At 32.2% G+C, this 25,987-nt stretch overlaps 2 protein-coding genes across 3 annotated transcripts; both read left to right on the forward strand.

Annotated features, from left to right (window-relative positions):
* Positions 1-15,930: 15,930 nt before the first annotated feature.
* Positions 15,931-19,780, forward strand: LOC110625664 (metal-nicotianamine transporter YSL3). Of its 2 annotated transcripts, none has more exons than XM_043954610.1 (8): positions 15,931-16,731; positions 16,837-17,229; positions 17,316-17,488; positions 17,676-17,773; positions 17,855-17,989; positions 18,081-18,270; positions 18,378-18,492; positions 18,781-19,780. In XM_043954610.1, the coding sequence occupies exons 2-8, from the start codon at positions 16,851-16,853 to the stop codon at positions 19,692-19,694; spliced, it is 2,004 nt and encodes a 667-aa protein (XP_043810545.1). In that variant the 5' UTR covers positions 15,931-16,731; positions 16,837-16,850; the 3' UTR covers positions 19,695-19,780. The 2 variants fall into 2 exon arrangements, with proteins under 2 accessions (XP_043810545.1, XP_021626997.1); XM_021771305.2 differs by having other exon boundaries at positions 15,932-16,734; positions 16,839-17,229.
* Positions 19,781-23,586: 3,806 nt separating this feature from the next.
* Positions 23,587-25,439, forward strand: LOC110625673 (cytochrome b5). The gene is made up of 4 exons (XM_021771312.2): positions 23,587-23,736; positions 23,965-24,066; positions 24,794-24,860; positions 24,955-25,439. Exons 2-4 carry the CDS (start codon positions 23,980-23,982, stop codon positions 25,200-25,202), a joined length of 402 nt encoding a protein of 133 aa, XP_021627004.1. The 5' UTR covers positions 23,587-23,736; positions 23,965-23,979; the 3' UTR covers positions 25,203-25,439.
* The last annotated feature ends 548 nt before the right edge of the window (positions 25,440-25,987 follow it).

The following is a 25,987-nucleotide window of genomic DNA, read 5'->3' on the forward strand; positions in this document are numbered from 1 at the left end:
TCTACCTCAATACCCTCTGCTGATACCACATGTCCCAAGAAGGAAATGCTCCTCAACCAAAACTCACACTTCGAGAACTTGGCATACAACCCATGCTCTCTCAGTGTCTGCAGAACTATCCTCAGATGCTGGGCATGCTCCTCTGCATCTCTGGAATACACCAAAATATCATCGATGAAAACAATGACAAAGTGATCCAGATACTCGCTGAAAACTCTGTTCATGAGATCCATGAATGCTGCAGGGGCGTTAGTCAACCCGAACGGCATCACTAAGAACTCATAATGCCCATATCTGGTCCTGAAAGCTGTCTTTGGCACATCTGCCTCTCTGACTCTCAACTGATGATACCCGGATCTCAGATCTATTTTAGAGAAACAACCCGCTCCAGCTAGCTGGTCAAATAGATCATCAATCCTAGGTAGAGGATACCTATTCTTGGTAGTGACCTTGTTTAACTGTCTGTACTCGATACAAAGTCTGAGGGATCCATCCTTCTTTCTGACAAAAAGCACTGGAGCACCCCAAGGTGAGGTACTGGGACGGATGAAACCCTTATCTACCAAATCCTGCAACTGCTCTTTTAACTCTGTTAACTCTGCTGGCGCCATCCTGTAGGGAGGAATAGAGATAGGTCTGATACCAGGCAGCAATTCTATTTCAAACTCTATCTCCCTATCAGGTGGTAGTCCTGGAAGTTCGTCTGGGAACACATCTGGAAACTCTCGGACTACTGGTATTACAGCTGGTTCCCTAACCTGACTGTCTAGCTCTCTCACATGAGCTAGAAACCCCTGACAACCCCTCCTAAGTAAACGACGAGCCTGAAGGGCTGAAATCATACCTCTGGGTGTACCTCTCCTGTCTCCTCTGAAGACACACTCTGACTCATCCTGGTCACTGAGACTAACTAGCTTCTCTCTACAGTCCAAAGTAGCACTATATGCAGATAGCCAATCCATCCCTAGAATGACATCAAAATCTGTCAAGTCTAGAACCACAAGGTCAGTTGGAAGGCATCTACCCTCTATGAACACTGGACTGAAACGACAGACTGACGCTGCCACTGATGGGTCACACTTAGGTCCACTGACCCAGAGAGGATACTCTAACTCAGAACTGATCAAACCCAATCTCTCTATGGCTCTCGAAGCAATAAAGGAATGAGAAGCACCGGGGTCCATCAAAGCATACACATCTGAACACCCAATGATGAGATTACCTGACACCACTGTGTTCGACGTGTTCGCCTCCTCCTGTGTCACAGTGAAAATCCGTGCTGGGGCTACCGGATTTCCACCTCGGGAACCTGCTACTGAAGTAGAGGCTGCCCCTCTCCCTCTACCTCTGCCACTACTCTGAGGCATGACTGGAGCTGCTGCCTATACAACTGGCTGTACCACACTGCCTGAACTCATCTGCTGGGATGGTGCAAAAGTCATCTGAGGACAATCCCGAGCAATATGCCCTTCCTGTCCACATCTAAAACAAGCTGTAGATCCCAACCGACAAGCTCCTCCATGTGGTCTTCCACATCTTCTGCATACTGGAACTGTGCCAGAGCTTGAGCCACTACCTATTCCTAGACCTGACTTGACTTTACTCCAGAACTTACTCTTTGTTCCTTTTTCTCTATCCCATCTCTTGCTGCCTGACGTTGTTGAACTGGGGGCCTTAGAACCCGAAGCCTGTGCCTTTGACTGTTTCTGAATATTGGCACTAGCTTCCATTTTCCTGGCTGCGTCCACTATAGTGTGGAAACTCTCTTTCTCTGCTGGAAGAATCAAGGAAGAATACCTGGGATGCAGTCTCATAGTATATCTCCTTGCCTTCTTTTGATCAGTATCATAGGCTTGACCCACATACTGAAGCAAATCCAGGAATTTATCTGTGAATTCATCAACACTCATCTCATCTGTTTGTCGCAACTGTTTGAATTCTATTACTTTCATCTCCCTGGAGCTATCAGGAAAAGCCCACCCTGCAAACTCATTGGCGAACTCTCCCCAAGACATACTGTCCCTCCTGGGTTCCACATAATTCTTGAACCATTCTCTGGCCTTCTTGCATTTTAATGTGAACCCCGCCATCTCAATGGCCCTACTATCATCAGCTCCCAACTCACTAGTTATCATCCTAACTGATCTGAGGTATTCAAATGGATCATCTCCCGTGTTGTATTTAGGAGCATCCAATTTCAGGTACTTTGTCATTTGCACTTTACCTCCAGATGAGCTAGGTTGATGTCTGTCAACAACAGGGGCTACTGGTTCTGCTGGTGGTGGTGGAGGTACTGGTTCATTTGGCTCTGGGTGTGCTGCACTTGGATGGGTAGGGGAAGGTGGATACATAGGATATGGTGGGTAATAAGGAGGATAAGGCATATATGGCATGTAAGTAGGATATGGGACAAAACTAGAGTACTCCGACATACCTCCCATCGGATACTCTGGGTCCTACGGAAAGGCTGAAGAACCAAACCTTGAGGCCTGAGCGCCTCCCTGCGACTCTCCCATACCTTCCTCAAATCTGCCTATACCCATGCTGCCATCTCTAGACTGGTCAATCTCCATAGCCTCCCTCCTTTCCTCTGATCTTCCTCCCCTAGCTGTTCCCCTTCTGCTCTCGTCGACAGATCTTCTAGGGTCTATTGACGTACCGTCCCTGCTAGATCTCTAAGACCTTGCTCGTGGCAATGCAAGAGGACGAGCAGCTGTTCTCTCTCTCTCTGGTGGGACTCCAGTCAATCAAGCTGATCGATGAGTTCCTCTCATCTTTACTCTCTGGAAAACAAGACAGAAGATAGCACTTTAGCACATAAACATCACATCTCAATAAAGCACATGCATAACTCATGGCAGTAAACAGATAGGACTCAATACCCTATCCTAGTGGACATGCTTTCCTATTGTGCTTGACCACTTCTAACCTCTATGAGCCCGACACTTTCTCTATAGGTCCGATCATGTGAACCTAGGGCTCTGATACCAATCTGTAACGACCCCAAAATGGACCGTCACCGGCGCTAGGATTCAGGTCGGCTTAAGGCCGCCAGAACCCGTAGCAAGCCTGCTATACTCTCTGTGTACCTGTAAATCTCATACATGATCATACATTTTCTGTGAAAATAAAAACTCTTTTTTCAGTACCAAGGCTTAACCTGTGCATGCACTATCTCTGTACTCTGTACTCTGTACTCTATACCCCTGACTAGAGCTTGCTCTAGATGGGTAAATTCATACCTGTTAAGCCTGGTTTTTCACATACTCTATAAAACATATACATATACAGATCATGTACATAATAAAAGATTTACAACACAAACATCACTAAGTCAAGCACAAGTCTAACTTTCTATACAACTGTTACATATTGTTAATATGACATGTCCACGACATTCTATTACATAGCTCTTCTCTCTTCCTGTACTCTGCTGGACTTCCCCTGTACACTGTACACTAAACCTGCAAAACTGGGGTTAAGGGAGTGGGATGAGCTCTATAGCCCAGTGAGTAGAACAGTAAAACATATCATTAAAACATGATCTTATGGCATGCATCATAACACAGACAATCCACATCAAGGGTAAACCTGTCACCACATAGTCCCGGTAACTCTGTGCCAGGGCGTAGAATCGAGCACCTGGTCTTCCTGTCATATATATATATGTGTATATAACACCTCTGTACTTACCATTGCCAGGGCGTAGTCAAAGGCTCCTGGACTTTACTATATACCTGCCAGGGCGTAGTCAAAGGCTCCTGGACTTCTCTATACCTGCCAGGGCGTAGTCAAAGGCTCCTGGACTTCTCTCAGAGACTATTGGATCATTCAGCATTCACCCACATCAACAAATAACTATGCAATGCAACATATTCGTGGATTCTAATGCAATCAACCTACTGCATACCCATGATGCGTGAATTATGCTAAAAGCATTTCAGTTCTCAATTAAAAGAATTAAGTTTAGTTTCACTCACCTCTGGCTATCTGGACTGACTTTGCAGGCTCTGAAAAATCTGGAGCAGTACTCACTGCTGCTCTCTCTGTTTCCTCTGGTCTGTGTTTGCACAGAAAGACTCAAATGAGGGACCAAACTAGCTTGAGAATAACTCTATGAAACTCCCTAAGAATCCCCTTAAACTCACTCTAATGTTCATGCAAAGCATGCAAAGGAAGGCTGGACAGAACACTTTCGGCAGCAGGTTCGGCGGCCGAAAGTCCTCTCCAGAGCCGAAATCATGCACCTTCGGCGGCCGAATCTCAACTTTCGGCAGCCGAACCCTTTTGAGGGTTAGTTTCGGGGGGCGGAAAGGCACTCCAGAGACGAAAGTCTCTACCCTTCGGTGGCACCTTCGGCGGCCGAACTTCCCTCTAGAGCCGAAAGTCCAAAAGCTCGGGGGCAAGCTTGGGCAGCCGAAGTCACCTCCTCTCACCTCCTCAGGGGTTCGGCGGCCGAATGTACCTTCGGCTGCCGAACCTGAGTTCATCAGCAGGGCAGAAACTTGCCCTTTCTCTCGCCAAATGCACAAAACTCCCCCCAAACTCAACCACCTCACTTCCTTAACTTGCATACACCCAAGTATATGCTCAAAGGGGTCAAAAACTACCTGAAAACCCCAACAACACAAACACACAACACATAAACAAGCTTTTCTCACAAAATCATCAAAAACTCTCTTTTTAACCTATTCATGCAACTCTCTCCATAAACCCCATAAAACCTTCAGAAAACATAAAAACAGGTTCAGGATCTTCACTTACCTCTTGCAACCAAGAAGATGAACGATCCTAACGTGGAGTTTTGAAGCAACTCTTCTTCAAACTCTCCAAAGTTCACAACTTTGTGTTTTTAGCTCAAAACCTTCAAAATAACATAAAAACTAATCAAACCTTTGCAAGATTTGATGAAAACATGATAAAAACTCAAGAAAGACAGAGTCTCACCTTAGAAATCGAAAGAAATTGGCGTGCCTTATCCTTTCAACCGACTGAGGGCCTTTTATAGGTGGCTGGCCAGACCACCTTCGGCGGCCTATCGTGAAACCGAAAGCCATGCATGTTCGGCGACCGAACCTCAACTTCGGCGGCCGAACCTGACTTTTCTGCCTTGGTTCATTTCACTCAAAACTTCATTTCCTTATGCTTTAAAACTATGAAACATACCAAAATATGTTAAAAAAACATAAATCTAACCCTTCTAGAGTCTTCCGGCATCCGAAGCTCCATCGGAAAGTAGAATTCCGATGCCGGACTCTAGCCGGGTATTACAGGTACCTCCACAGGCAGGTTTCGCAGCCGAACCTTGCTTCGGCGGCTGAACATGGATTCTCAAGCAAGGCAGAACCCGATTCTGCTATATACTCACAGCCACCAAATACTCCCAATCTCACATGCAACAGCCTATAGCAACTGTACTCACTCAACACATAATAAGGGACATCTAGAGCTAGCATAATTCTCTTCATGCATCATCAACAATACAAGAAGAATCCTTCATTACTCAAAAACATAAAAGGGAAAAGACACAATCAATTGTATGCATTCTCAAAACAGCAACTCCAGCAACACATAACTAACATTGAGTCCAAAACAAAAGATTTTAGAGAAGCCAAACTTATCTTTTTGAAGGATTACAAACACAACAACAAAGAGGAGGTTTTGGGAAAGGAAAAGGGATGAACTTAGAAGATTCCAAGAGCTAGAACTTAGAAGATTCCAAGAGCTAGAACTTTGAAACACAACTCAATCTTCAAAACAAAAGTAAAAACTCATGAATTCTTTAAGGGATTTGAAGAAACTCCACAAAAACATCAAGGAGAGTGCATGGACTAACCTCTGCCTGAAAATGGAGAAAGAGTTCTCACATTTTCGGCCTGAAAGCCTTTTATAGGTGGCTGGAAGAGCCACCTTTGGCAGTCGAATCTTAAGACTCCTCTAAAAACTTTTTTTTTAACATGATTCCAAAAACTTCAAATTCATTTTATGAAAATCCTATTTTTACCATTCTAAAGATTCCAATTTTGAGATTCCGAATTCCAACGGAGTTTCTGTCGGAAAGTTGGAATCCGACGCTGGAGTTTAGCCAAGTATTACAGTCAATTATGTATGGTTGGTCATTTTTTTACCAATTGAAACATTAATTTTCAGGCCATGAGGCAAACTATGGCGGCTCTTTGGAGGCAATTGATGGGAATGCAAGTTCGTGATGTTGATGGTGTTCATTTTGTATTTCAACTTTTCCATGAAGTGGATGTCCATAGGATTTTAGATATGAGTCCTTGGATGTTTGACAATCAACTATTGCTTCTGGACAGGTTTGGTGTTTATTCTACTCCCTTGGATGTTCTTCTCTTTCACTTTCCATTATGGGTGCAGGTTAGAGGGTTGCATTCTAGTTTCTGATTGGAACGAGTTCTAACTAATATAGGGAATAAAATCGAAAAGTTCATCACTGCAGACCCTAAAAACTTCAAAAATTCCTAGGATTCTTATATGAGAATGAGAGTTTCTTGGGATGTTAGAAAGCCTATCCGAGCTGAATTCAAGTTGAAATCGGAGAAGGGTCAATGGTTCTTGGTGCAATTCTCTTATGAGAGGTTACCTCCTCTCTACTTCATCTGTGGCTTTTTTGGCCATACAGAACGATTCTGCCCTAAACTGTTGCAGTTCGAACTTGGTAAAATTGTTTGTAAGTTCTTTGATATGCTAAGAGCTCCTATGAGAAGAACTCAGAAATCTATAGGGGATCAGTGGTTGCGCCCTGTGGTGGAGGTTGGTGATGCTTCCGGTAATTTGATGAGTTTGGATGGAAAAGGTATATCTAAAAATGGTGGCACTAAATTTGCATTATATCAATTGAAGGAAAAGCATATCGCATAAACTGTGAGAGTGAATAGCGACATTATCTATTCTAATCCCTTAGATGTCAATTTAAATTCAAACTCTAAGGAGATAGATATGGAAAGACTTAGTGAAGAATCTTTTGAGAGTTTAATAGTCAATGATATTAAATGACAAAGATTGGGCCAGAATCAGCTTGTTAAAGAGGCTCAGGGTATTGCTTCTAACCAAAACATGTCCATTCCAGGGTATTGCTTCTAACCTAAGTATATTCATCCAAAAAATAATTTATCAACCGGTTCAGAATGAACCCGCCGCCAAAATGAGTTGTCTTAGTTGAAACTGCTGTGGGTTAGGCAACTCACAGGCAATTAAGCATTTGAAGTTTATTGTTTTTGAAAAATGTCTAGTAATTATTTTTCTTATTGAGCATACTTAAGGAATGTAGGCAATTGATGAAAGATCTTAGGGGTTCATAGTTGTTGAGTGATGTTAACTGTTTTATTGAAGCTAAATTGAAATTTCATGGTCTCCTGCACAATCAAGAGGTGAGATGGAGGCAAAGATCCAAAGTCTTTTGGCTTAAAGAAGGGGACAAGAATAAAGATTCTTTCACTCTGCTGCAACCTCTCACCATAAGAAGAATTCAATCATGCATTTGAAGAATATTGTGGGTATGTGGGTTGAGGATAAAGTGTAGTTGGATTCATTATTGACTGATTATTTTTCTGAAATCTTCAAGTCATATGCGGGTAATGTTAGTTGTACAACATGTTCCAGAGTGTATTTCGACAAAGACCAATGAGTTTTTGATCGAACCATATTTTGTAGAGGAGATAAAGGCGGCTATCTTCAGCATGCAGCCAGAGAAATCCCTATGTATGGATGACTTTAATCCTTCCTATTGGACCTAAGTGTTCTAATCCTTATTTTGATAACTAATAAATAATTGGTGTGCTACTAATTATCTTTAAAAGCATTTTTGTAAAGAGCAAGGGTTTTTGAAACAGCCGGGCCCAAACTGGCCCAAATAACTTTTAGACCCACTTTCCACTTGGCCCAAAATGGTTAACCCAAATTATTTAGTAGTTCTGTGCTAGCTATTATATACAAATCAATTTTTTTTCAATCTTCCGATGTGGGACGGTCAGTTGCCGCAATTCCGCCAAGCAGGCAGCTGACTGTTACACTCGGTCCCGCTAAATTTTGCGACGTCCTCGTCGCAACTAAATCCATTACAATTGCTAACCAGGACCGGACCCTTAGGTATTGTGGTTCGCTAGTACCTCGGGTGGCTCCACCTCGTCTCTCACGGGTAGCCCTTTCCTCGCAGGCCCACTAGCTCCGCACAATTTTTCTGACCCAGAGTGGCTCTGATACCAATTGAAACAGCCGGGCCCAAACTGGCTCAAATAACTTTTAGACCCACTTTCCACTTGGCCCAAAATGGTTAACCCAAATTATTTAGTAGTTCTGTGCTAGCTATTATATACAAATCAATTTTCTTTCAATCTTCCGATGTGGGACGGTCAGTTGCCGCAATTCCGCCAAGCAGGCAGCTGACTGGTACAGTTTTGCTCTAGAATTGTAAGGGTTTTAATATTTACCCAAAGAAGATTTCTTAGTGGAGTCGAACTCTCAAGGAGGGGGGCCTTGAAGAGAGGACGTAGACTTGAGATAGCTGCACCTTTATAAATCCTTGTGTTCATTATCACCCTTCCTTTTCCTTTCTTTCTAATCCATTAGTTTGTGTTTTTAGCCTTAATTTTTTTGTAAACCCAATTCACCCCCTTTTAGGTTGTTTCAAGGGACAACACCTTCTTTTACCAAAATAATTGGGATGTAATTGGTTCTGCGATTACTACTTCTTGTGTGCAATATTTGAATGATGGTAGTTTTCCAGTTGAATTAAATAGAACTCTGCTCGTGCTTATTCCTAAGAAAGAGATTCCTAAGACTATAGGTGATCTTCAACCTATTGCGCTTTGCAACTTTAATTATAAGATTATGAGTAAAGCTATTACAAACCGGTTAAGGAGAGTGTTGCTTGATATTATTTCTCCTTCTCAAAATGCTTTTGTAGCTAATAGAAGCATTCAAGATAATAATATTATGGCTTTTGAACTTATGCACTTCTTTCTTAATAAGTGTAGGGGCAATGAAGGTTTTACAGCTTTGAAAATGGATATTTTGAAAGTCTATGATAGATTGGAGTGGAATTATATTTCTGTGGTGCTTGCTAAGATGGGTTTTCATCAAAATTGAATTGTTTTGGTTCTTTGTTGTATCACCACTATTGAGTATTGAGTTTTGCATGAGGGGCGACATCTTGGCCCAATTATTCCATCTAGAGGGGTTAGGCAGGGAGATCCCATCTCGCCGTACCTCTTCATTCTATAAGCTGAGGGTTTATCGAGGTTGATACAAACTAAGGTTAATGCTAATGTTTGGCATGGGTGTTCGATTGCTAGAGAATTCAGGACAAGAGGTTGAAATTGTAAACGTATGCTAATGCATCTGGGCAGCAAATTAATTTGGGTAAGTCTGTAGTTTATTTTTCTAGAAATATGTTGGAGCCTTTACGAGATGCTATTTGTGGTGCTTTGCGCATAGTGAAAAAGGAAGATTTGGATTATTATCTGGGTCTCCTTACTTGTATCGGTATCAACAAGAAGGAAGTTTTTTACTTCATTAAAGATCGCTTTTGAAAGAGGTTAAATTCTTGAAAGTGTCGTTGCCTTTCTAGAGTTGATAAAGAGGTGATGCTGAAAATTGTATTACAAACTTTGCCAAATTATGTCATGAATCTGTTCCTTTTACTAAAGACCTTTTGTTATCAGTTTCAAAGAAGTATGAGTAATTTTTGGTGGGGTAAGGGACAGAATCATGATAAATATATAAATTGGGTGAGCTGGGACCGTATGAGTCGTCCTAAACGCTTTGGTGGCCTTGGTTTTAAGAAGCATCACGAGTTTAATTTGGCAATGGTGGGTAAGCAGGCATGGAAGCTCATAAATGATCCTCAGTTTATGGTTACCAGATTACCGAAAGCTAAGTATTTTCCTAATACTAGTTTTTTTTCTAATGCTCAGATAAGGAATAATCCTAGCTATTTATAGAAGAGTATCTTGGAAAGTCAAGCTTTAATTACTAAAGGGTGTTGTAAGCATGTGGGTAGGGGGTACTCCATTTCTATTTGGGAAGTTGTTTGGTTTCCTTCAACGGACTCTATGAAGATAGTCACTCCAAGGCCTATTACTATTAATTTCCTACTTGTTTCTGATTTGATTTGGGATGGCAGGTGGAATTATGAAGTTATTTCTAATTTGTCTGATATTGTAGATCAAACTGCCATATTGCATATTCCACTTAGCAGGCACTGAATTGATAATAGTTGGTTTTGTGGCTTTGATCGAAGAGGTAGTTCATATAAGCACCTTACCAAGATATTTCCATCACAAACAACAACTTTTTTTAGCTGATATTTGCCGTAAAATTTGAACAAGTCAAGTTCCACCGAAATGTCTGAATTTTATCTAGAGGCCTTATATACGAGCATTAAACAATTTCAGTTTTGCAGCATCGAAATGTTCCAATTTCAGGTATGTGTTATTTTTGTAATGGTGAGCAAAGGCAGACATCTATGTCTTGGTCTTTTGTCCTCTCTCTCAAGAGGTTTGGTCTTCATCTTCGCTTAGATATCGACAACCATATATGAGTGATTTTGCTAGCTAATTTTTTTTTCATTGGTTGGTCAATTTAGTGATAAAAATTTGAATGCTACTATTATGATTTTGTGGGCTATTTGGAAAGTTAGGAATAATGTTGTTTGGAAAAATCAATGGTCTAATCCAAGACAAATTGTTTTGCGAGCCCATAATTTGTGGAATGAATGGAATGTTGCTCAAACTTTCTTCTTATAACATGAACCAAGTTTAATCTGCTACTTATATGGAGTTTTACCACCTATTGGTTAATTGAAACTTAGATAGAGCTTGTTTTCAAGGAATGTATGGGGGAGTGGGTGTAGTGACTAGAGATAGTAGTGGTAATTTTATTGGTGCTTTGCAGAGGTCTTTTCCTAAAAATATAGAAGCACATATAATTGAGGCTATGGCTATACGTGAAGCTCTTAGTTGGGTCAAAGAAGAAGAAGAATGGTCTTCTATGATCATGGAGTCAGATGCTCAACCTTGTATTCTAGCTACTACCGATTCTAGTTATAAAGATTATTCAGCTTTTAATTTATTGAAGGATGATTGTAAAATTTTTTTATTAAAGTTAAGAGATGTTCATCTTTGTTTCGTGAGACGTTTTGTAAATAATATTACTAATAATTTAGCATTATGTCGATAAATTTAATGATATAACGTGATATACCACCAATTTATATTTCTAATTTAATTGAGTTTGCAAATTAATAAAATTTTATAATTTTATTTAAAAAAATTAAAAAATTAACTAATAAATTTTTTTATGTAACATAACAAAAGACTTAGATTTTAAAAATCATATTGATTAAAATACTATCAATAATTTATTAAAAACAAAAGTTAAAATTAATCATTACTATGTTCGTAAAAAACTTGCCATTTGTACTTTAAATTTGGTCAAAGTTAAATATGAGTAGTTTTATTAATAAAAATTTTGTGAATAATTAGTAATAAATAAGAATTTTTTTATAATTTTTTCAAATTATAATAATATAATTTATTTATATTTAATTATATTTTTTTCTAAATTCAGGTGTTTAGTAGAGTTTTTTTTTAAAATTTAATTATTAATTTATTAATTTAAGAAAGAAAAGAAAAAGTCAGCAATAAGATTTTATTGTGAAGAGAAGACTTTAATCTCGAAGTTTCTTCTTTATTCGGAGGTGTGTATTTTTATTTAATTTTATGGATATAGTTTCAGTTATTGAGACTTTTATTTAGATCTAATTAGATTTGTTTGATCGAAACTTTTTATTTTTCTAGTTTAGACCAATAATCAACGGTTATTGTAAACTAATAAATCAAATGTTAAAGGATAATTTCATATTTAGGAGTGATCAGTATTCGGTTCGAATCGAAAAAATCGATTCAACTGAATTAATTTAAATATTTAATTTAATTTTTTATTTATTTAGTTGAATTTAATTTTTAATTTTAAAATTTTTAATTATTTTAATTTGATTTTAATTATAAAAAAAAGTTTAATTTTAAATGAAATAAAAAAAAATTATAAAATAAATTAAATATGACACAAGTATCGGCAATATCCAAATCAAAATCAATAAATTATAAATTTTTCTAATGAGTAAAACATTACACTGATTAAGTTCATTTATAAATAAAGTAACAATAAAGTAAAGAAAATAAAAAATACATATTTTCTTTAATACAAGACAACACACTATACTTATAAAAAAATGCTATTTAATTTTTATTAATAAATTAATTTTTTAATTTTAAAAAATTTATTAATTGTAGAGCTCTTAACCGGCGGAAATGGGAGGTTAAGTTCGTGCAAATATATAGGAAAGCTAATATGGTAGCAGATTATCTTGTGAATAGTGCGCATGGTGGAGTTTTTGGTATGAATCTTATTGATTTGCCTTCATTTAGTATTAAACTCCTATTGGATGCATTAAAGGGCACTATCCCTTCTTTTTTAAAAAAAAAAACAAAGTAAATATATTTTCTCTTTATCAATAAAATAATTACTTTATTTAATTTTATTTATTTTTGTTGTTAAAAATATAATATAAAAATATAATAAAAAATTAAATTATTTTTTTTTATTTTTCTTTTTTTAAAAAAAGGAAGACGAGTAAAAATTATTTTATTAATAAAAAAGATATTTTAATATATTTTTAAAAATATAAGAATCGATTTATCAATAATGGTAATATCTAAAACGAAAGATATTTATTAATGGTAAAATTAAATTTTAAAAAGTTTTTACTCATATTTTATATATTTTTAATAAAAAAAATTAAAAAAATTATTTTGATAACGGAAAGAAAAAATTAAAAATATTTTAATAGATTTTTAAAAATTTAAAAATTAACTTATTAATAATAATAATATTTAAAGATTAAATAATATTTTTTCAAAAAAATTATATTTTTTAAAATTAATTTTATAATAATTGAAAATAATATATAGAACACATTTTATATATTAATTTATTGTTTCAAATTAAAAAAAAAATATTAAATAATTTGTCCTTAAATTATTTAATATAAAATAAGTATATATAGATCATGAATCACCAGATTTGTATATTGGACGGCAAACACGTAGCTTTCTCGAAGTCCACCCGCCCCACCAGCAATCTTATATTCAATAAAGCGAGAGTGCTGATTTGTTTAGCTTAATAACCGATAATATCTATCAATTATATTTAAAATGACTCTATAATTAGAATGGTTTTTTATTGGCCAATAGCCATTTGATTCCATGCTCAGTATTAGTTCCAAAGAAAACTTATGAGTGCTAATACATTAAACGATTTTTAACATTTAAGAAAGCATGTTATGACAAACGTTCTTTTCATGTTCATGTGTAAGATCGATCGTGTGTGTGTATATATTTTATGTATAGACAGAATTGATTTCTCTGGCATCATTGATGTGGTTGCCTTTGACCTCAAGGCTCTCGTAAGTGGAAAAATGCTCATCTTTAGCTTAATAAGGATATAAATAAAACCGACGGTTAGTCACCATCGAAAATTTAATCGTTAAATTTAAAATTGAATTGAATTGAATATATTAAAAATTAAAATTTTAGTATTTATAAAAATTAAATTGATTTAATTTTAAATAAAAATTAAATTGAATTAAATTGATTTGATTTAATTTAATTTGATGGATTGATTTTTTAATAAAATTTTTTATTTTTTATACTTTATTTTTAATATTTTAAAATTTAATTAAAATATTTTAGTTTGATTTTTTTAATTTTTTTTATAGAAATTGAATAGAATCGAAATAACTAAAATTTTTAAAATTAAAAATTAAACTGAATCGAAATAAATAAAAAATTAAATGGAATTTTTAAATTAATCCAATTTCATGACCGCTTCTTACATTCGGTGGCAAAGTTAGGCCACACGCGTGAACCCATCCAAAGAAAGTCTAATCTAATAACATGACAACAAGTCACCTCGCAGCTCTCGTGGGAAATTAAATGACCATCTGGCATGAAAATGGGTCATGATACATCTATATGTACGGATCTGAATGACAGAAACAGATGACACTGTAACAAAAAAGCGATTAGACGTTGCTAGTGGACAGAAAAAAAAAAGGATAAAAAGGAGGAACATTTTCTTCTCCATCCAAATTTACACAACGTAAACTCTATTTTCTGAATTTCAAAACATTATAATTCAATGGATTTTTTTCGATTTAAACTGAATATGGCTCCTTTCTAATAGATAATAAATAGATTTAAATGCAATATTGATACATTCGCTGATTCCAATGATTCTTAATTTCAAAAGGAATTAATAAGTTTTTATAAAGTTGTTCTTCCTCTTAGATTGGCCAAAATTCTAGCATTGTGAGAGTCTCTCCCACGGCTTTGTGACCAAAACGAACTTTTTAAAGGAAAAGTCCAAATTTCTTGTTGAGAAGGTCAGTTGCCTAAATTAATTGAGTTTGATTCAGTTAAATAAGCTGTATTTTATTAATATTATCTTTCGACTTTAATTTATATTATAAAATTTAATATAATTTAATTTGATACGATATATAATTAATTTCTCTTTGAAAATAAGATATTAATATTTTATTATTAAATATATAAAAAATATTATTTAATTTTAATCTATAAAAAAATCTAAACATTTACTTTTAACTCAAATTTATATATAAAATTTTAAACTTTAAATAATAAAATTAAAATTTTTAAATTTCTTATAACTATATGGATAGGTTGAATTTGAAAAAATTAATATTAAATTATAATATAATTTTTAAAATTTTATTTAATTAATAAAATAAAATTTTAAAATAAAAATTTTTATTTTTTCAATATTCTTATTTATCAATTTTATTATTTAATCTCTTATTTTTACTTTTATATATATATATATATATATATATATATCATGAAAATTTAAAATGTAAAACAAAATACAATTTTATAGGCTAAAGTATATGGTATTTTATTTTATTTAGCATTATTGACATGAGTGAACATTCAGTCGGTTAAATTTAAAATCGAATCGAACTAAATAAATTAAAAATTAAAATTTTAGTATTTATGAAAATCGAATCGAATCGATTTTAATCAAAAATTGAATCGATTTGATTCAATTTGATTTAATCGGTTTGAACTTTTAATAAATTTTTTATTTTTTACACTTTATTTTTAATATTTTAAAATTTAATTAAAATATTTTAATTTTAATATAATCTAATCTCTCTATATTATTAAAAATAATATACTATTATCATTAATTGGTTTGATTTTATTAATTTTTTTCTGATCAAAATTAAACCGAATCGAAATAATTAAAATTTTTAAAATTAAAAATAAAAATGAACTGAAATAAATAAAAAATCAAACTGAATTCAAATTAATTCAATTCAGTCAATTTTTTTAATTGGTCATTTATGGATATATAGTAAATTTTTTTATATATAATTTACAGTAATATTAGTAACAAAATGCTTATATATATATATATATAATGTTTTATATAATATAAATTTATTTGTAATAAATATTTATTACATATAGTATATTTATTATTATAAATAATAAATATAAAACATATGTGCCTCTAAATTTAAAAAAATTATATATATAAAAATTTAGACACTTATTATAATTTATTATTAAATTTTTAAAATTTAATTTAATTTTATTGATTGTAAAGGTCACAAATAAAAAAAAATTAATTTTATTATCTAAAATTTTAAATATAAATATAATTAAAAAATATTTAGATTTTTTTTTGTCTAAAATTTAAAATTAATAATTGAACATCTCACAAAGTAAACGGACAAATTTGTAGATTTTATATTATCCCAAATATTATATTTCTCTTCTCTCTCTGTCTCTCGACCCTTGAAATTTGCTTTCTTTTCATTTCCACGGTTGTATGAAAAAGAAAACGTACTTTTCAAGTGAAGTGATCTCACTGATGAAGCAGTGTCTGTCCTAATTCTCTCCCTCTTCTCCTTTCTAACCACTCCATTATCTTTTTGTTGCACTATCAATTCTAAACTCAGAAAGAAATTTGATGACTCTGAGTCAACGAGAAGGGATAAAAATTAATGGCCAGACATGTGTTCGATATATGTAGGTGAAGAATCGTAGTTGGGGAAGAGTTTGATTAATCTGTACTGCAAATTTTAGCAGCGTCTGTTTTGTACTTCTTTGCAGTACATGTACTAATGGGGTCTTTTCTAATCCTGAGAATTTTCCTTATTGGGTTGTTGAGATGGCACTTGCTTCTATTGGTTTATATATCAAAGTTTGGAATTTTCAAGTTCAATGTATCAGCTGGTTCTTTGGCTACCGAAAATAATGTGCGAGGCTGTTCTGATTATCGAAATATCATTTGGGGTGTGCTTTTTGTTTTGGCATTTAATGCTACTATCCTGATTAAATTGGAAGGCTCAATAGGTGCTTGTTTTTTTTCCTCTTACAGACAAGGCAGCTTGTGGGCTAATGCAGAAAACATATTACCCACGTTTGCTGCTGATTTTGTAAGTTTTTTCACTTTTTTCCGCCTGACTGGACGTTCTTGGAAGGTTTGTTTGTGCGGGCAACTTTTTAGTTGAGATTTCTCTTTGACAAAATGTTCCAAGTTGGAATTTTGTGATCATTTCAATGTTCTGATATTTCCCACCAAAGAGAAGAAGAAAACCAGCAGCAAGGAGAATAATTAAAGGTATTTTTTTTTTCTTTTTTTCTTTTTCTAGTCTTTTTAAGTATTTTAGCACATTTAACTTCATAATTTAGAATCAACATGGTTTCTTATATTGATTGTTTTAGGAAGAAGATTGGATGAATAATATAATGGGGAATGTGAACGAGGAAGAGATGAGAGAAATTGAGAAATTTGAGATGGAGAATTTGGAAGAGATGAGGAATGAGCCAGAGGATATGAGTAGAATTGCTCCATGGACTAAACAGATCACAATTAGAGGACTCATAGCTAGTTTAGCAATTGGCATCATATACAGTGTGATTGCAATGAAGCTAAACCTCACCACAGGACTAGTCCCTAATCTGAACGTTTCTGCTGCTCTACTGGCTTTTGTTTTTATTAGAACATGGACCAAGCTCCTTCAGAAGGCTGGAATAGTAACCAGTCCATTCACTCGACAAGAAAATACCATAATTCAAACTTGTGCTGTTGCTTGTTATAGTATTGCTGTCGCAGGTTGGAGATTTTGATCTTATATGCTACCTTTAGTTAAAATATGAATCATTTTTGTGTCTCATTTTATTTAAACCATGGAATTGCAGGTGGCTTTGCGTCTTATCTTCTGGGATTGAACAGGAAGACGTATGAGCAAGCTGGGGTTGATACAAAAGGGAATACTCCTGGCAGCACAAAAGAACCTGGGATTGGTTGGATGACTGGTTTCCTCTTCGTAACCAGTTTTGTTGGATTGCTTGCCTTGGTTCCTCTCAGGAAGGTAAATATTTTTCCCTTTTTATCCGTTGGAATGATTGTTTTCATAGTATTTCCTTTTTCCTTCAAGTTTATGGAGGTCAAGTGTTTTCTGATTAATTTCATAAACTTCAAAATGAGCTTTAACAGCAAATTAGCAAATATTTACTTGTTAGGAATGGTAACTTATCGTGCATTTCTTGTTGTACCAGATTATGATACTAGATTACAAATTAACTTATCCTAGTGGAACTGCAACTGCGGTTCTCATCAATGGGTTCCATACTTCCAAAGGAGATAAGATTGCTAGGTATGCTTTCAATATATGTATTGAATATGAATTGGAAATTTGATAATGAAACATTCAAACAATTAAACATCCTTCTTGCAGGAAGCAGGTTCATGGGTTCATTAAGTTCTTTTCAATCAGCTTCCTGTGGGCTTTCTTTCAGTGGTTTTACACTGGTGGAGGCAATTGTGGATTTGCTCAATTCCCAACATTTGGATTGAAAGCTTGGAAAAACTCGTGAGTGCTCCACTTTTTTGTTCACAGCATTTGTAGCTCTAAATGTGATTGATTCTCCATCAACATTAATTGAAATAATTGGATTTTGCAGATTTTACTTTGATTTCAGTATGACATATGTTGGAGCAGGAATGATCTGTTCCCATCTTGTGAATTTGTCTTTGCTGCTTGGCGCGATACTTTCATGGGGAATTATGTGGCCACTAATAGCAGGGCTTAAAGGAGATTGGTTCCCTGCTACTTTACCTGAAAGCAGTATGAGGAGTGTAAATGGTTACAAGGTCCATAAAATTAGACGTTTTAGATTACAATCTTCTGTAGAGTTCCTCTCAGTTTTCAGCATTGTGGAGATTACTAAAGTCACTCTCACAATATCTCTTTTATTCAGGTTTTTATTTCTATTGCTCTGATCCTAGGAGATGGGCTCTACAATTTTCTCAAGATACTGTATTTCACTGCTAGTAGCATCCGCACCAGAGCTAAGACTGGAGATTTGAAAACATGTGAGTTAGTACTGGATGTTCGGTTGTAGCTCCTCTCGAACAGTTTTCTCACGATACCCTATTGCAATAACATACCCACGAAACTATGGAGACAAATTTCTGCTACTTTCCTGCTGCTACCTTTACCATGATTTTTGCACACTCCAATTGTTGTGCACTTAATAGTGAGACTAGTCACTAGAGCAGAGATAAATTATTATATAATGTTTAATTCATCACGGTAGCATAAGATGTTAACTTTGTTCATCACAGTAGCATAAGATGTTAACTTTGTTTTTATGTATGCAGTATCAGATAAGCAGAATCAAGATGATCTTAGGAGAAATGAAGTTTTCGTAAGAGAGACTATTCCAATTTGGGTAGCATGTTTAGGATACACCGCCTTCTCCATCATTTCAATCATTGTGATCCCTATCATGTTTCCTGAGCTAAAGTGGTACTACGTAGTTGTTGCCTACATTCTTGCACCCTCTCTCAGCTTCTGCAACGCTTATGGTGCTGGTCTAACTGACATGAATATGGCTTATAACTATGGAAAGGTGGCTCTCTTCGTACTTGCAGCCTTGACAGGAGGAGACAACGGTGTTGTAGCAGGACTTGTTGGCTGTGGGCTGATTAAGTCAATAGTTTCCATCTCTTCTGATTTGATGCATGATTTCAAGACTGGTCATCTAACTCTCACTTCTCCTCGTTCGATGCTTCTTAGCCAGGCCATTGGTACTGCAATAGGCTGTGTTGTAGCTCCACTTACATTCTTTCTTTTCTACAAGGCTTTTGATGTGGGGAACCCCAATGGAGAGTACAAAGCTCCATATGCACTCATATACAGAAACATGGCGATTCTTGGTGTCCAAGGTTTTTCTGCCCTTCCCCAGCATTGCTTGCAGCTTTGTTATGGGTTTTTCGCCTTCGCGATTTTTGCCAATTTGGTCAGAGATCTATCCCACAAAAAATTTGGCAAATGGATACCTCTCCCAATGGCTATGGCTGTGCCTTTCCTCGTAGGGGCTTACTTCGCAATCGATATGTGCATGGGGAGTCTGATTGTGTTTGCATGGCACAAGCTAAACAGCAAAAAAGCAGGTCTGATGGTTCCTGCTGTGGCCTCTGGCTTGATCTGTGGAGATGGTTTATGGATTCTTCCTTCATCCATCCTTGCATTAGCTAAGATTCATCCTCCAATATGCATGAGTTTCAGTTAGAAATTCTATCTGAGACCGAAATCTGTAGTTGTTATTGCAGGCACAAATCAAGTTAATGAAAAGTAAAACAAATATAAGGATGATTAGAGAGTTAGGGCTTTTTACCATTTCAAGTTGAAAAAAATTTTTTTTTTTTAAATTTGATCCATAAAACTTTTTTTACTGAATCAGAGTGAAAATTGACTCTACAACACATTTTTAAAATACCGCTCGCAAGAGTACCGTAAAAAAGAATAATTTTAAAAAAAATTACATTACCCCACTTTTATGTAGAGAGACAATTCAAAATGCAGAATTTTGTATTTTAAAATTTAATTTTTATTTAATTAATTATTATATTATATTTTATTAATTTAATTTATTTAATTATATATTAAATTTATATGAATATAATTATAAAAATTATATTAATATTATTATAAATATTAATTATTTTAAATTATTTATAATATAATATAATATTTATTTTATTAATTATATATTAAATTTATATAAATATAATTATGAAAATTATATTAATATTAATATTAATATTAATTATTTTAAATTATTTATAATATAATATTATATTTATTTTATTAATTATATATTAAATTTATATAAATATAGTTATAAAATTATATTACTATTATTATAAATATTAATTATTTTAATTTATTTATAATATTACTTTTTTTTTGAAATGGGTTTATAATATAACATTATATTTTTATATTTATTATTCTGTATTTTAAAATTTAATTTTTATTTAATTAATTATATCATATTTTATTAATTTAATTATATATTAAATTTATATAAATATGTTTATAATATAACATTATATTTTTTATATTTATTATTCTGTATTTTAAAATTTAATTTTTATTTAATTAATTATATTATATTTTATTAATTTAATTATATATTAAATTTATATAAATATAATTATAAAAGATATATTAATATTAATATTAATTATTTTAAATTATTCATAAAATAATATAATATTTATTTTATTAATTATATATTAAATTTATATAAATATAGTTATAAAATTATATTAATATTATTATAAATATTAATTATTTTAATTTATTTATAATATAACATTATATCATTAATATTTATTATTTTATTTTATTGTTTTTATTACAATTAATTTATAAATATTTAATTTTTGAAACAGTAACAGCTTTTAGTTTTTTTTTTTAAATTTTAAAATAGTAAAAAGTCCAAAAAAATTTTAGGTGTTGTTAGTTATATAATTTTTTAAAAATTTTATAATAATAAAAATAATAAAATAAAATGATAAATATGAAAATATAATATTATATTATAAATAAAATAATATAATTAATATTTATAATAATATTAATATAATTTTTATAATTATATTCATATAAATTTAATATATAATTAAATAAATTAAATTAATAAAATATAATATAATAATTAATTAAATAAAAATTAAATTTTAAAATGCGAAATTCTGCATTTTAAATTGTGCAACTACATTACCGCATTTTTACTATGCGGTAATGTAATTTTTTAAATTATTTTTTTACCGTACTCTAAGAATATTATAAGTTTTATTACACATTATTTAAAGTGCGGTAGAGTCAGTTTTTATCTAAATTTAAAAAATTAGAACCAGAGTTAAAAAAAAAATATGTTTTTTTCTAAGGTGAAAAGGTAAAAAGCCCTAGATAGTTCCCCATTTAAGTAATAAACAAAAGTGTAGCAAATCTGCCATAGATGTAAATCCTGTTTGAACAGAGTTGCAGGGTTCATTGAAATTGTGTAATGTATCTATCCACGGGCTTGTAGAGCTATAAATATGTATAGGATTTCACCAATTTAAACTAACAAGACTATAATTAAAATATATAAAATATATAAGATAACAATTTATAAGAGTTATTTGATGCAGATAGACTATCTAAATTATTAAATTATATACCTTAGTCTCCTTAAAATAAAATTATATTGTTATTTTGAATTTAAAAAATACAGTTTTTCAGTATGGGTGTAAGTTTAGTAAGAATGGATCAACTCTCTCCCTTTTATTTCTTTTGTACCGTCGCTCTATTATAGTACCACCTATCTATGTCAAATCAGACGTATTAGATCGATCTGCTAGAAAATAACCTGATAGATTTTGGAGTTATATTTTTCTTCAGATTCAACGTAGATAAGAAATCCGATAATTATTATATATTTTTTAGAAAAATATTAAAACTTAGAATAATAAAATTAAAATATATTTAAAATAAATATCAAAGGTTATTTTATTAAATCCAAGAAGATTCTCTTTCTTAAATCCTTCGATTTTCATAATTCTTTTTTCTTGTCCATATATGTGCTTAATTATTTAATAGACAATGGCATTGAAATTTCAGATCGTATTATATTATTATATTATTATATTATTATATCATATAGTCAATAATTAATTATTTTTTAATGCTACTTTATATTTGGTATTGTCATACTTTTATAATATTCTTTATTGTTAGACTTATTTTATGAATCCTTCCATTTTTCATTTTTTATTTACTATGAAATGCATTTTCTCCTTAAAATAAATTAATTTATCCCCTTAAAAATCAAAAGTTATTTATTTTTATTTTAATTTAAAATTATTGAATCTCTCAAATTTTATTATTTTAATAAATTAATCCCTTATATATATATATATAAAATAAAATCCTAATTATTTAATAAATTAAGATTTGAGTTTTCATTCTCCAATTTTTTATTAAAAAAAATTGAAGGATAAAAATTAAAATAACTTTAGTGCCTATTTTAAATGATAGGATTATTTATTGACAAATTAAATTTGAGGGTATAATTTATAATTTTTGACAATCTCAAAAGCAACTTATAATAAATACAGTAATTTCTTATTAATGTATATTAATGAAAATTTAAAATTTTATTATTTTTATATAATATTGCTCACTTTCCAATGTGATAAATAATTTTCAATGCAATATTATTAATTAATAACCATACTTGAATATTAATAAGGTTAAATTATAATTTAATAAAAACTTAAATATTACCTTTTTATATTTTTAAAAAATAAACTATTTAGTCTTTATAATTTAAAAAAATAACAAATTAATCTCCACTATAAAAAAATATAATCAAATGATAATTGATATATTATTTTTTTTTAAATTAATTTGCTTATATATTTAAATTAGAAAATTAAATTATTGCAGTCTGTGGGCAGTGGAGTGGGAAATGCAAGACCAGGACCGGTCAATCTAAGCTGCAGCCTTTTATTCATTTTCCTTAGCCACACATGCTGCCCGCCACATTTTACTTTACTTTTTTATTTTTTTTCTCAAAAAAAATGTTACGGCGCATATTCTTTAAAAAAAAAAATTAAAAAACGTATGAAAATAATTTATGAAAAATAATTTATAATCTATCAAAATTATAAATTATAAAAATTTACTCTATTTATTTTATAACTTTTTTCACCTTTTATTTTTAATTATTTTAAAATATTATTCATTTTGATTTTTTACATTATAATTAAGATATAAATTGATTATTATAATTTTATTTAATTTTTATTATTTTTGTTATTTTCTAAATAAAAATTTAAATTATTTTTAGTATTTTATTTAAATAATATATTATTAATAATAGTTTTATTATTTCAACAAAATTTAGTATTCACATTTTATATTAAAAATAAATATAATTAAGAAGTTAATATAAAATTGTTAATAAAATTAAAATAAAGGATCAAATAGATAAATCCATAATTTTTGTAAATCTTTAAGATTTTTCATGTCATTTTCCCTCAATAAAACTGACAAGAAAAGGAATTAATTTTATTGGTCAAAACTACCCTTGGTCAAACAACTCTCTTCTTTATGGACATCAATGTAAATTTCCTCAATTCTCAAGGGCATTTTCCTAATTCTACCTCAAGATTTTGGCAAATAAATGCACGGATTACTTGCAACTGTCGATGACTCTTAGCTATTGAGCTTTGACAAGCTACTGACAAATACAAAGAGAGCGTCCATCTCTTCTAGGCGTAAGCTCCTTTTGGAATCTTGATTTTGTTCCAATTTTGTCCAGAATCTGGACTTTTTGATCTCTTTTTATCTGGTTTTCTTGTTGCTCTAGCCTGTTTTGTGGGTATTTTTGTTTTTGTAATTGCTGTCGCTTTTAATTTGGTCCATTGGGTTCTGGTAGATCATTAAATTTGAGTTTTGGTTTACTAATTTTTGTGGTTGTGAAAATTTTTTGCTGTTGTGATCAGTTTTGGGAGAAAACGATGGCTTCAGATCCCAAAATTCACAAATTCGATGATGTTGTAAAGCACAACAAATCTAAGGATTGTTGGCTTATTATCTCTGGCAAGGTTTGATCTTCTCTAAATCATTAGAGTTTTCATTTTTGGGTTTATTTTTTTCGTTGTTGGGCATAAGATTTGAAGATCAGAAATCGACTATTGTGATTGAATTGGGTTTTGAATTCTTTTTGTTTGTCTGCATAATGGAGAAGGAAATTATGGTTCGTTTGGATGATTCTTTGGTTTTGGTTTTGACTGGTTTTGTGCTTCAAGTGTTGAGAGCTTAGCTTAGGTAGGAAAACACAAAAACTGATAATAGCAGGCAATTCTAAAAAGTTTGGGAGATCAAAAATGTATACAGGACTACCTACATTGTAAGGAAAAATCAGATCTCAGTTTCAAATGAATTTCTTTAGTTTGGATAGCAAGAACTTGGATTGTAATAATCTTCTTGAAATTCATCATGCATAAATTGTGAAAGGGTAAAAAAGGTATAGATCTTGCACTTGCAAAAGGAGGTTGATGATGAATATGACAAATTGGGTTTTCAAATCAAGAAGCTGGATAATCCATTGTTATTAAACACTTTGTTATCTATGTTATAGTTTTCATTTGACATGTTAGAGAAAATAGATTTATGTTGCATGCACATACACTCATTACTCTTCAACACCAAAGCATAGCCTACCTTTCCTGAGTACTTTTTCTTTTCCTTTTTCTTACACAAGCAATCGCACCGTATCTGTCAAATGAGATGTTGTCTTGATACGTCGAAACTTTTTTGCTTCAATTTCAGGTCTATGATGTCACCCCATTCATGGATGACCATCCTGGAGGAGATGAAGTTCTGCTGTCATCAACAGGTACTGCTACATTGCTAGTTGTATAATTTTCAATTTAGCAGAACAATAACTAAACTTCAGTAGCTTATTTGAGATTGAACATGATGTTTTTTAGGGAAAGATGCAACAAATGATTTTGAAGATGTGGGTCACAGTGATTCTGCTAGAGATATGATGGAAAATTACTACATTGGTGAAATAGACGCATCAACTATTCCAGCAAAACGGACCATTCCTCCACAGCAGACTGCCTATAAAGGTGATAAGAGCTCGGATTTCTTCATCAAGATCTTGCAGTTTCTCGTGCCTCTCTTGATCTTAGGCTTAGCTTTTGCAGTCCGACACTTCACCAAGAAAGAGTAGGCTAATTTCACGACATATAGTTCCCCATGTTAAGGGTAATTTTGGACTCATGAGTCAAACTATAGAGGGCTTCTCTTTTTTTACCTTAATTTTCTCTTCAATGTCTGAAAATTAAAGAATGGTTCATAGTTGGTCCCCTGGGGACCTGTCTGGGAGTGTATTTTTGGAACATTGTGTTTCATTATTGACAGGACAATGTTGGCCTTTTACTTGGATGATAAGCAGGTTATATTTTCATTTCTTGCTTTCCTTACCATGTGATCTGCTAGAATTTATTGGTCTTGTCGTTTCCAAATTTACTAGAATTTATCAGCTTTCATCATTCTAAACACATATGAACATATCATAGTACAGTTGCATTACTTTTTGCTGGTCAATTCTACGTACCATTTTGCTCTGTCTTGGAGCTAGACTAGATTAATATTTCATTTTTCTCATTTCTAGCTGTTCTTTAACATTTGACACTTTATAAATTAATATGTTGTACATTTTTCTACCTATTATCATGTTTTAATTTTATAGACTTAATTTTTTTTTAAGCATAACTTTATTTTACTAAAAAAATCTCATAATGTAGTTATGCACTTTAACAAACTTAAAAGTTGCTCAAATCAGTTGATTCATACCTTCTTTTTAATGGTCTACCATTGCATAATTGATTGTGAGTTTGGTTTTAAAACAAACTCGGATCACTTGAATTTTCTATCAGCTATAGATTTTATTTGAAATTATTCATTTCACAAGAATACAAAATCATGTATAATTTCAATTTCTTTTAGAATGAT

Source organism: Manihot esculenta, chromosome 1 (assembly GCF_001659605.2).
Source record: "Manihot esculenta cultivar AM560-2 chromosome 1, M.esculenta_v8, whole genome shotgun sequence".
Taxonomy (NCBI): Eukaryota; Viridiplantae; Streptophyta; class Magnoliopsida; order Malpighiales; family Euphorbiaceae; genus Manihot; species Manihot esculenta.

What these genes read in the sequence shown, in the direction of transcription:
- LOC110625664 (XM_043954610.1), top strand. Translation starts at nt 16,851, where the DNA reads ATGAATAATATAATGGGGAATGTGAACGAGGAAGAGATGAGAGAAATT. An exon ending in TTATAGTATTGCTGTCGCAG is followed by an intron (nt 17,230 to 17,315) that starts GTTGGAGATTTT and finishes ATGGAATTGCAG; the next exon opens with GTGGCTTTGCGTCTTATCTT. An exon ending in CCTTGGTTCCTCTCAGGAAG is followed by an intron (nt 17,489 to 17,675) that starts GTAAATATTTTT and finishes TTGTTGTACCAG; the next exon opens with ATTATGATACTAGATTACAA.
- LOC110625673 (XM_021771312.2), top strand. Translation starts at nt 23,980, where the DNA reads ATGGCTTCAGATCCCAAAATTCACAAATTCGATGATGTTGTAAAGCAC. An exon ending in GGCTTATTATCTCTGGCAAG is followed by an intron (nt 24,067 to 24,793) that starts GTTTGATCTTCT and finishes CTTCAATTTCAG; the next exon opens with GTCTATGATGTCACCCCATT. An exon ending in AGTTCTGCTGTCATCAACAG is followed by an intron (nt 24,861 to 24,954) that starts GTACTGCTACAT and finishes GATGTTTTTTAG; the next exon opens with GGAAAGATGCAACAAATGAT.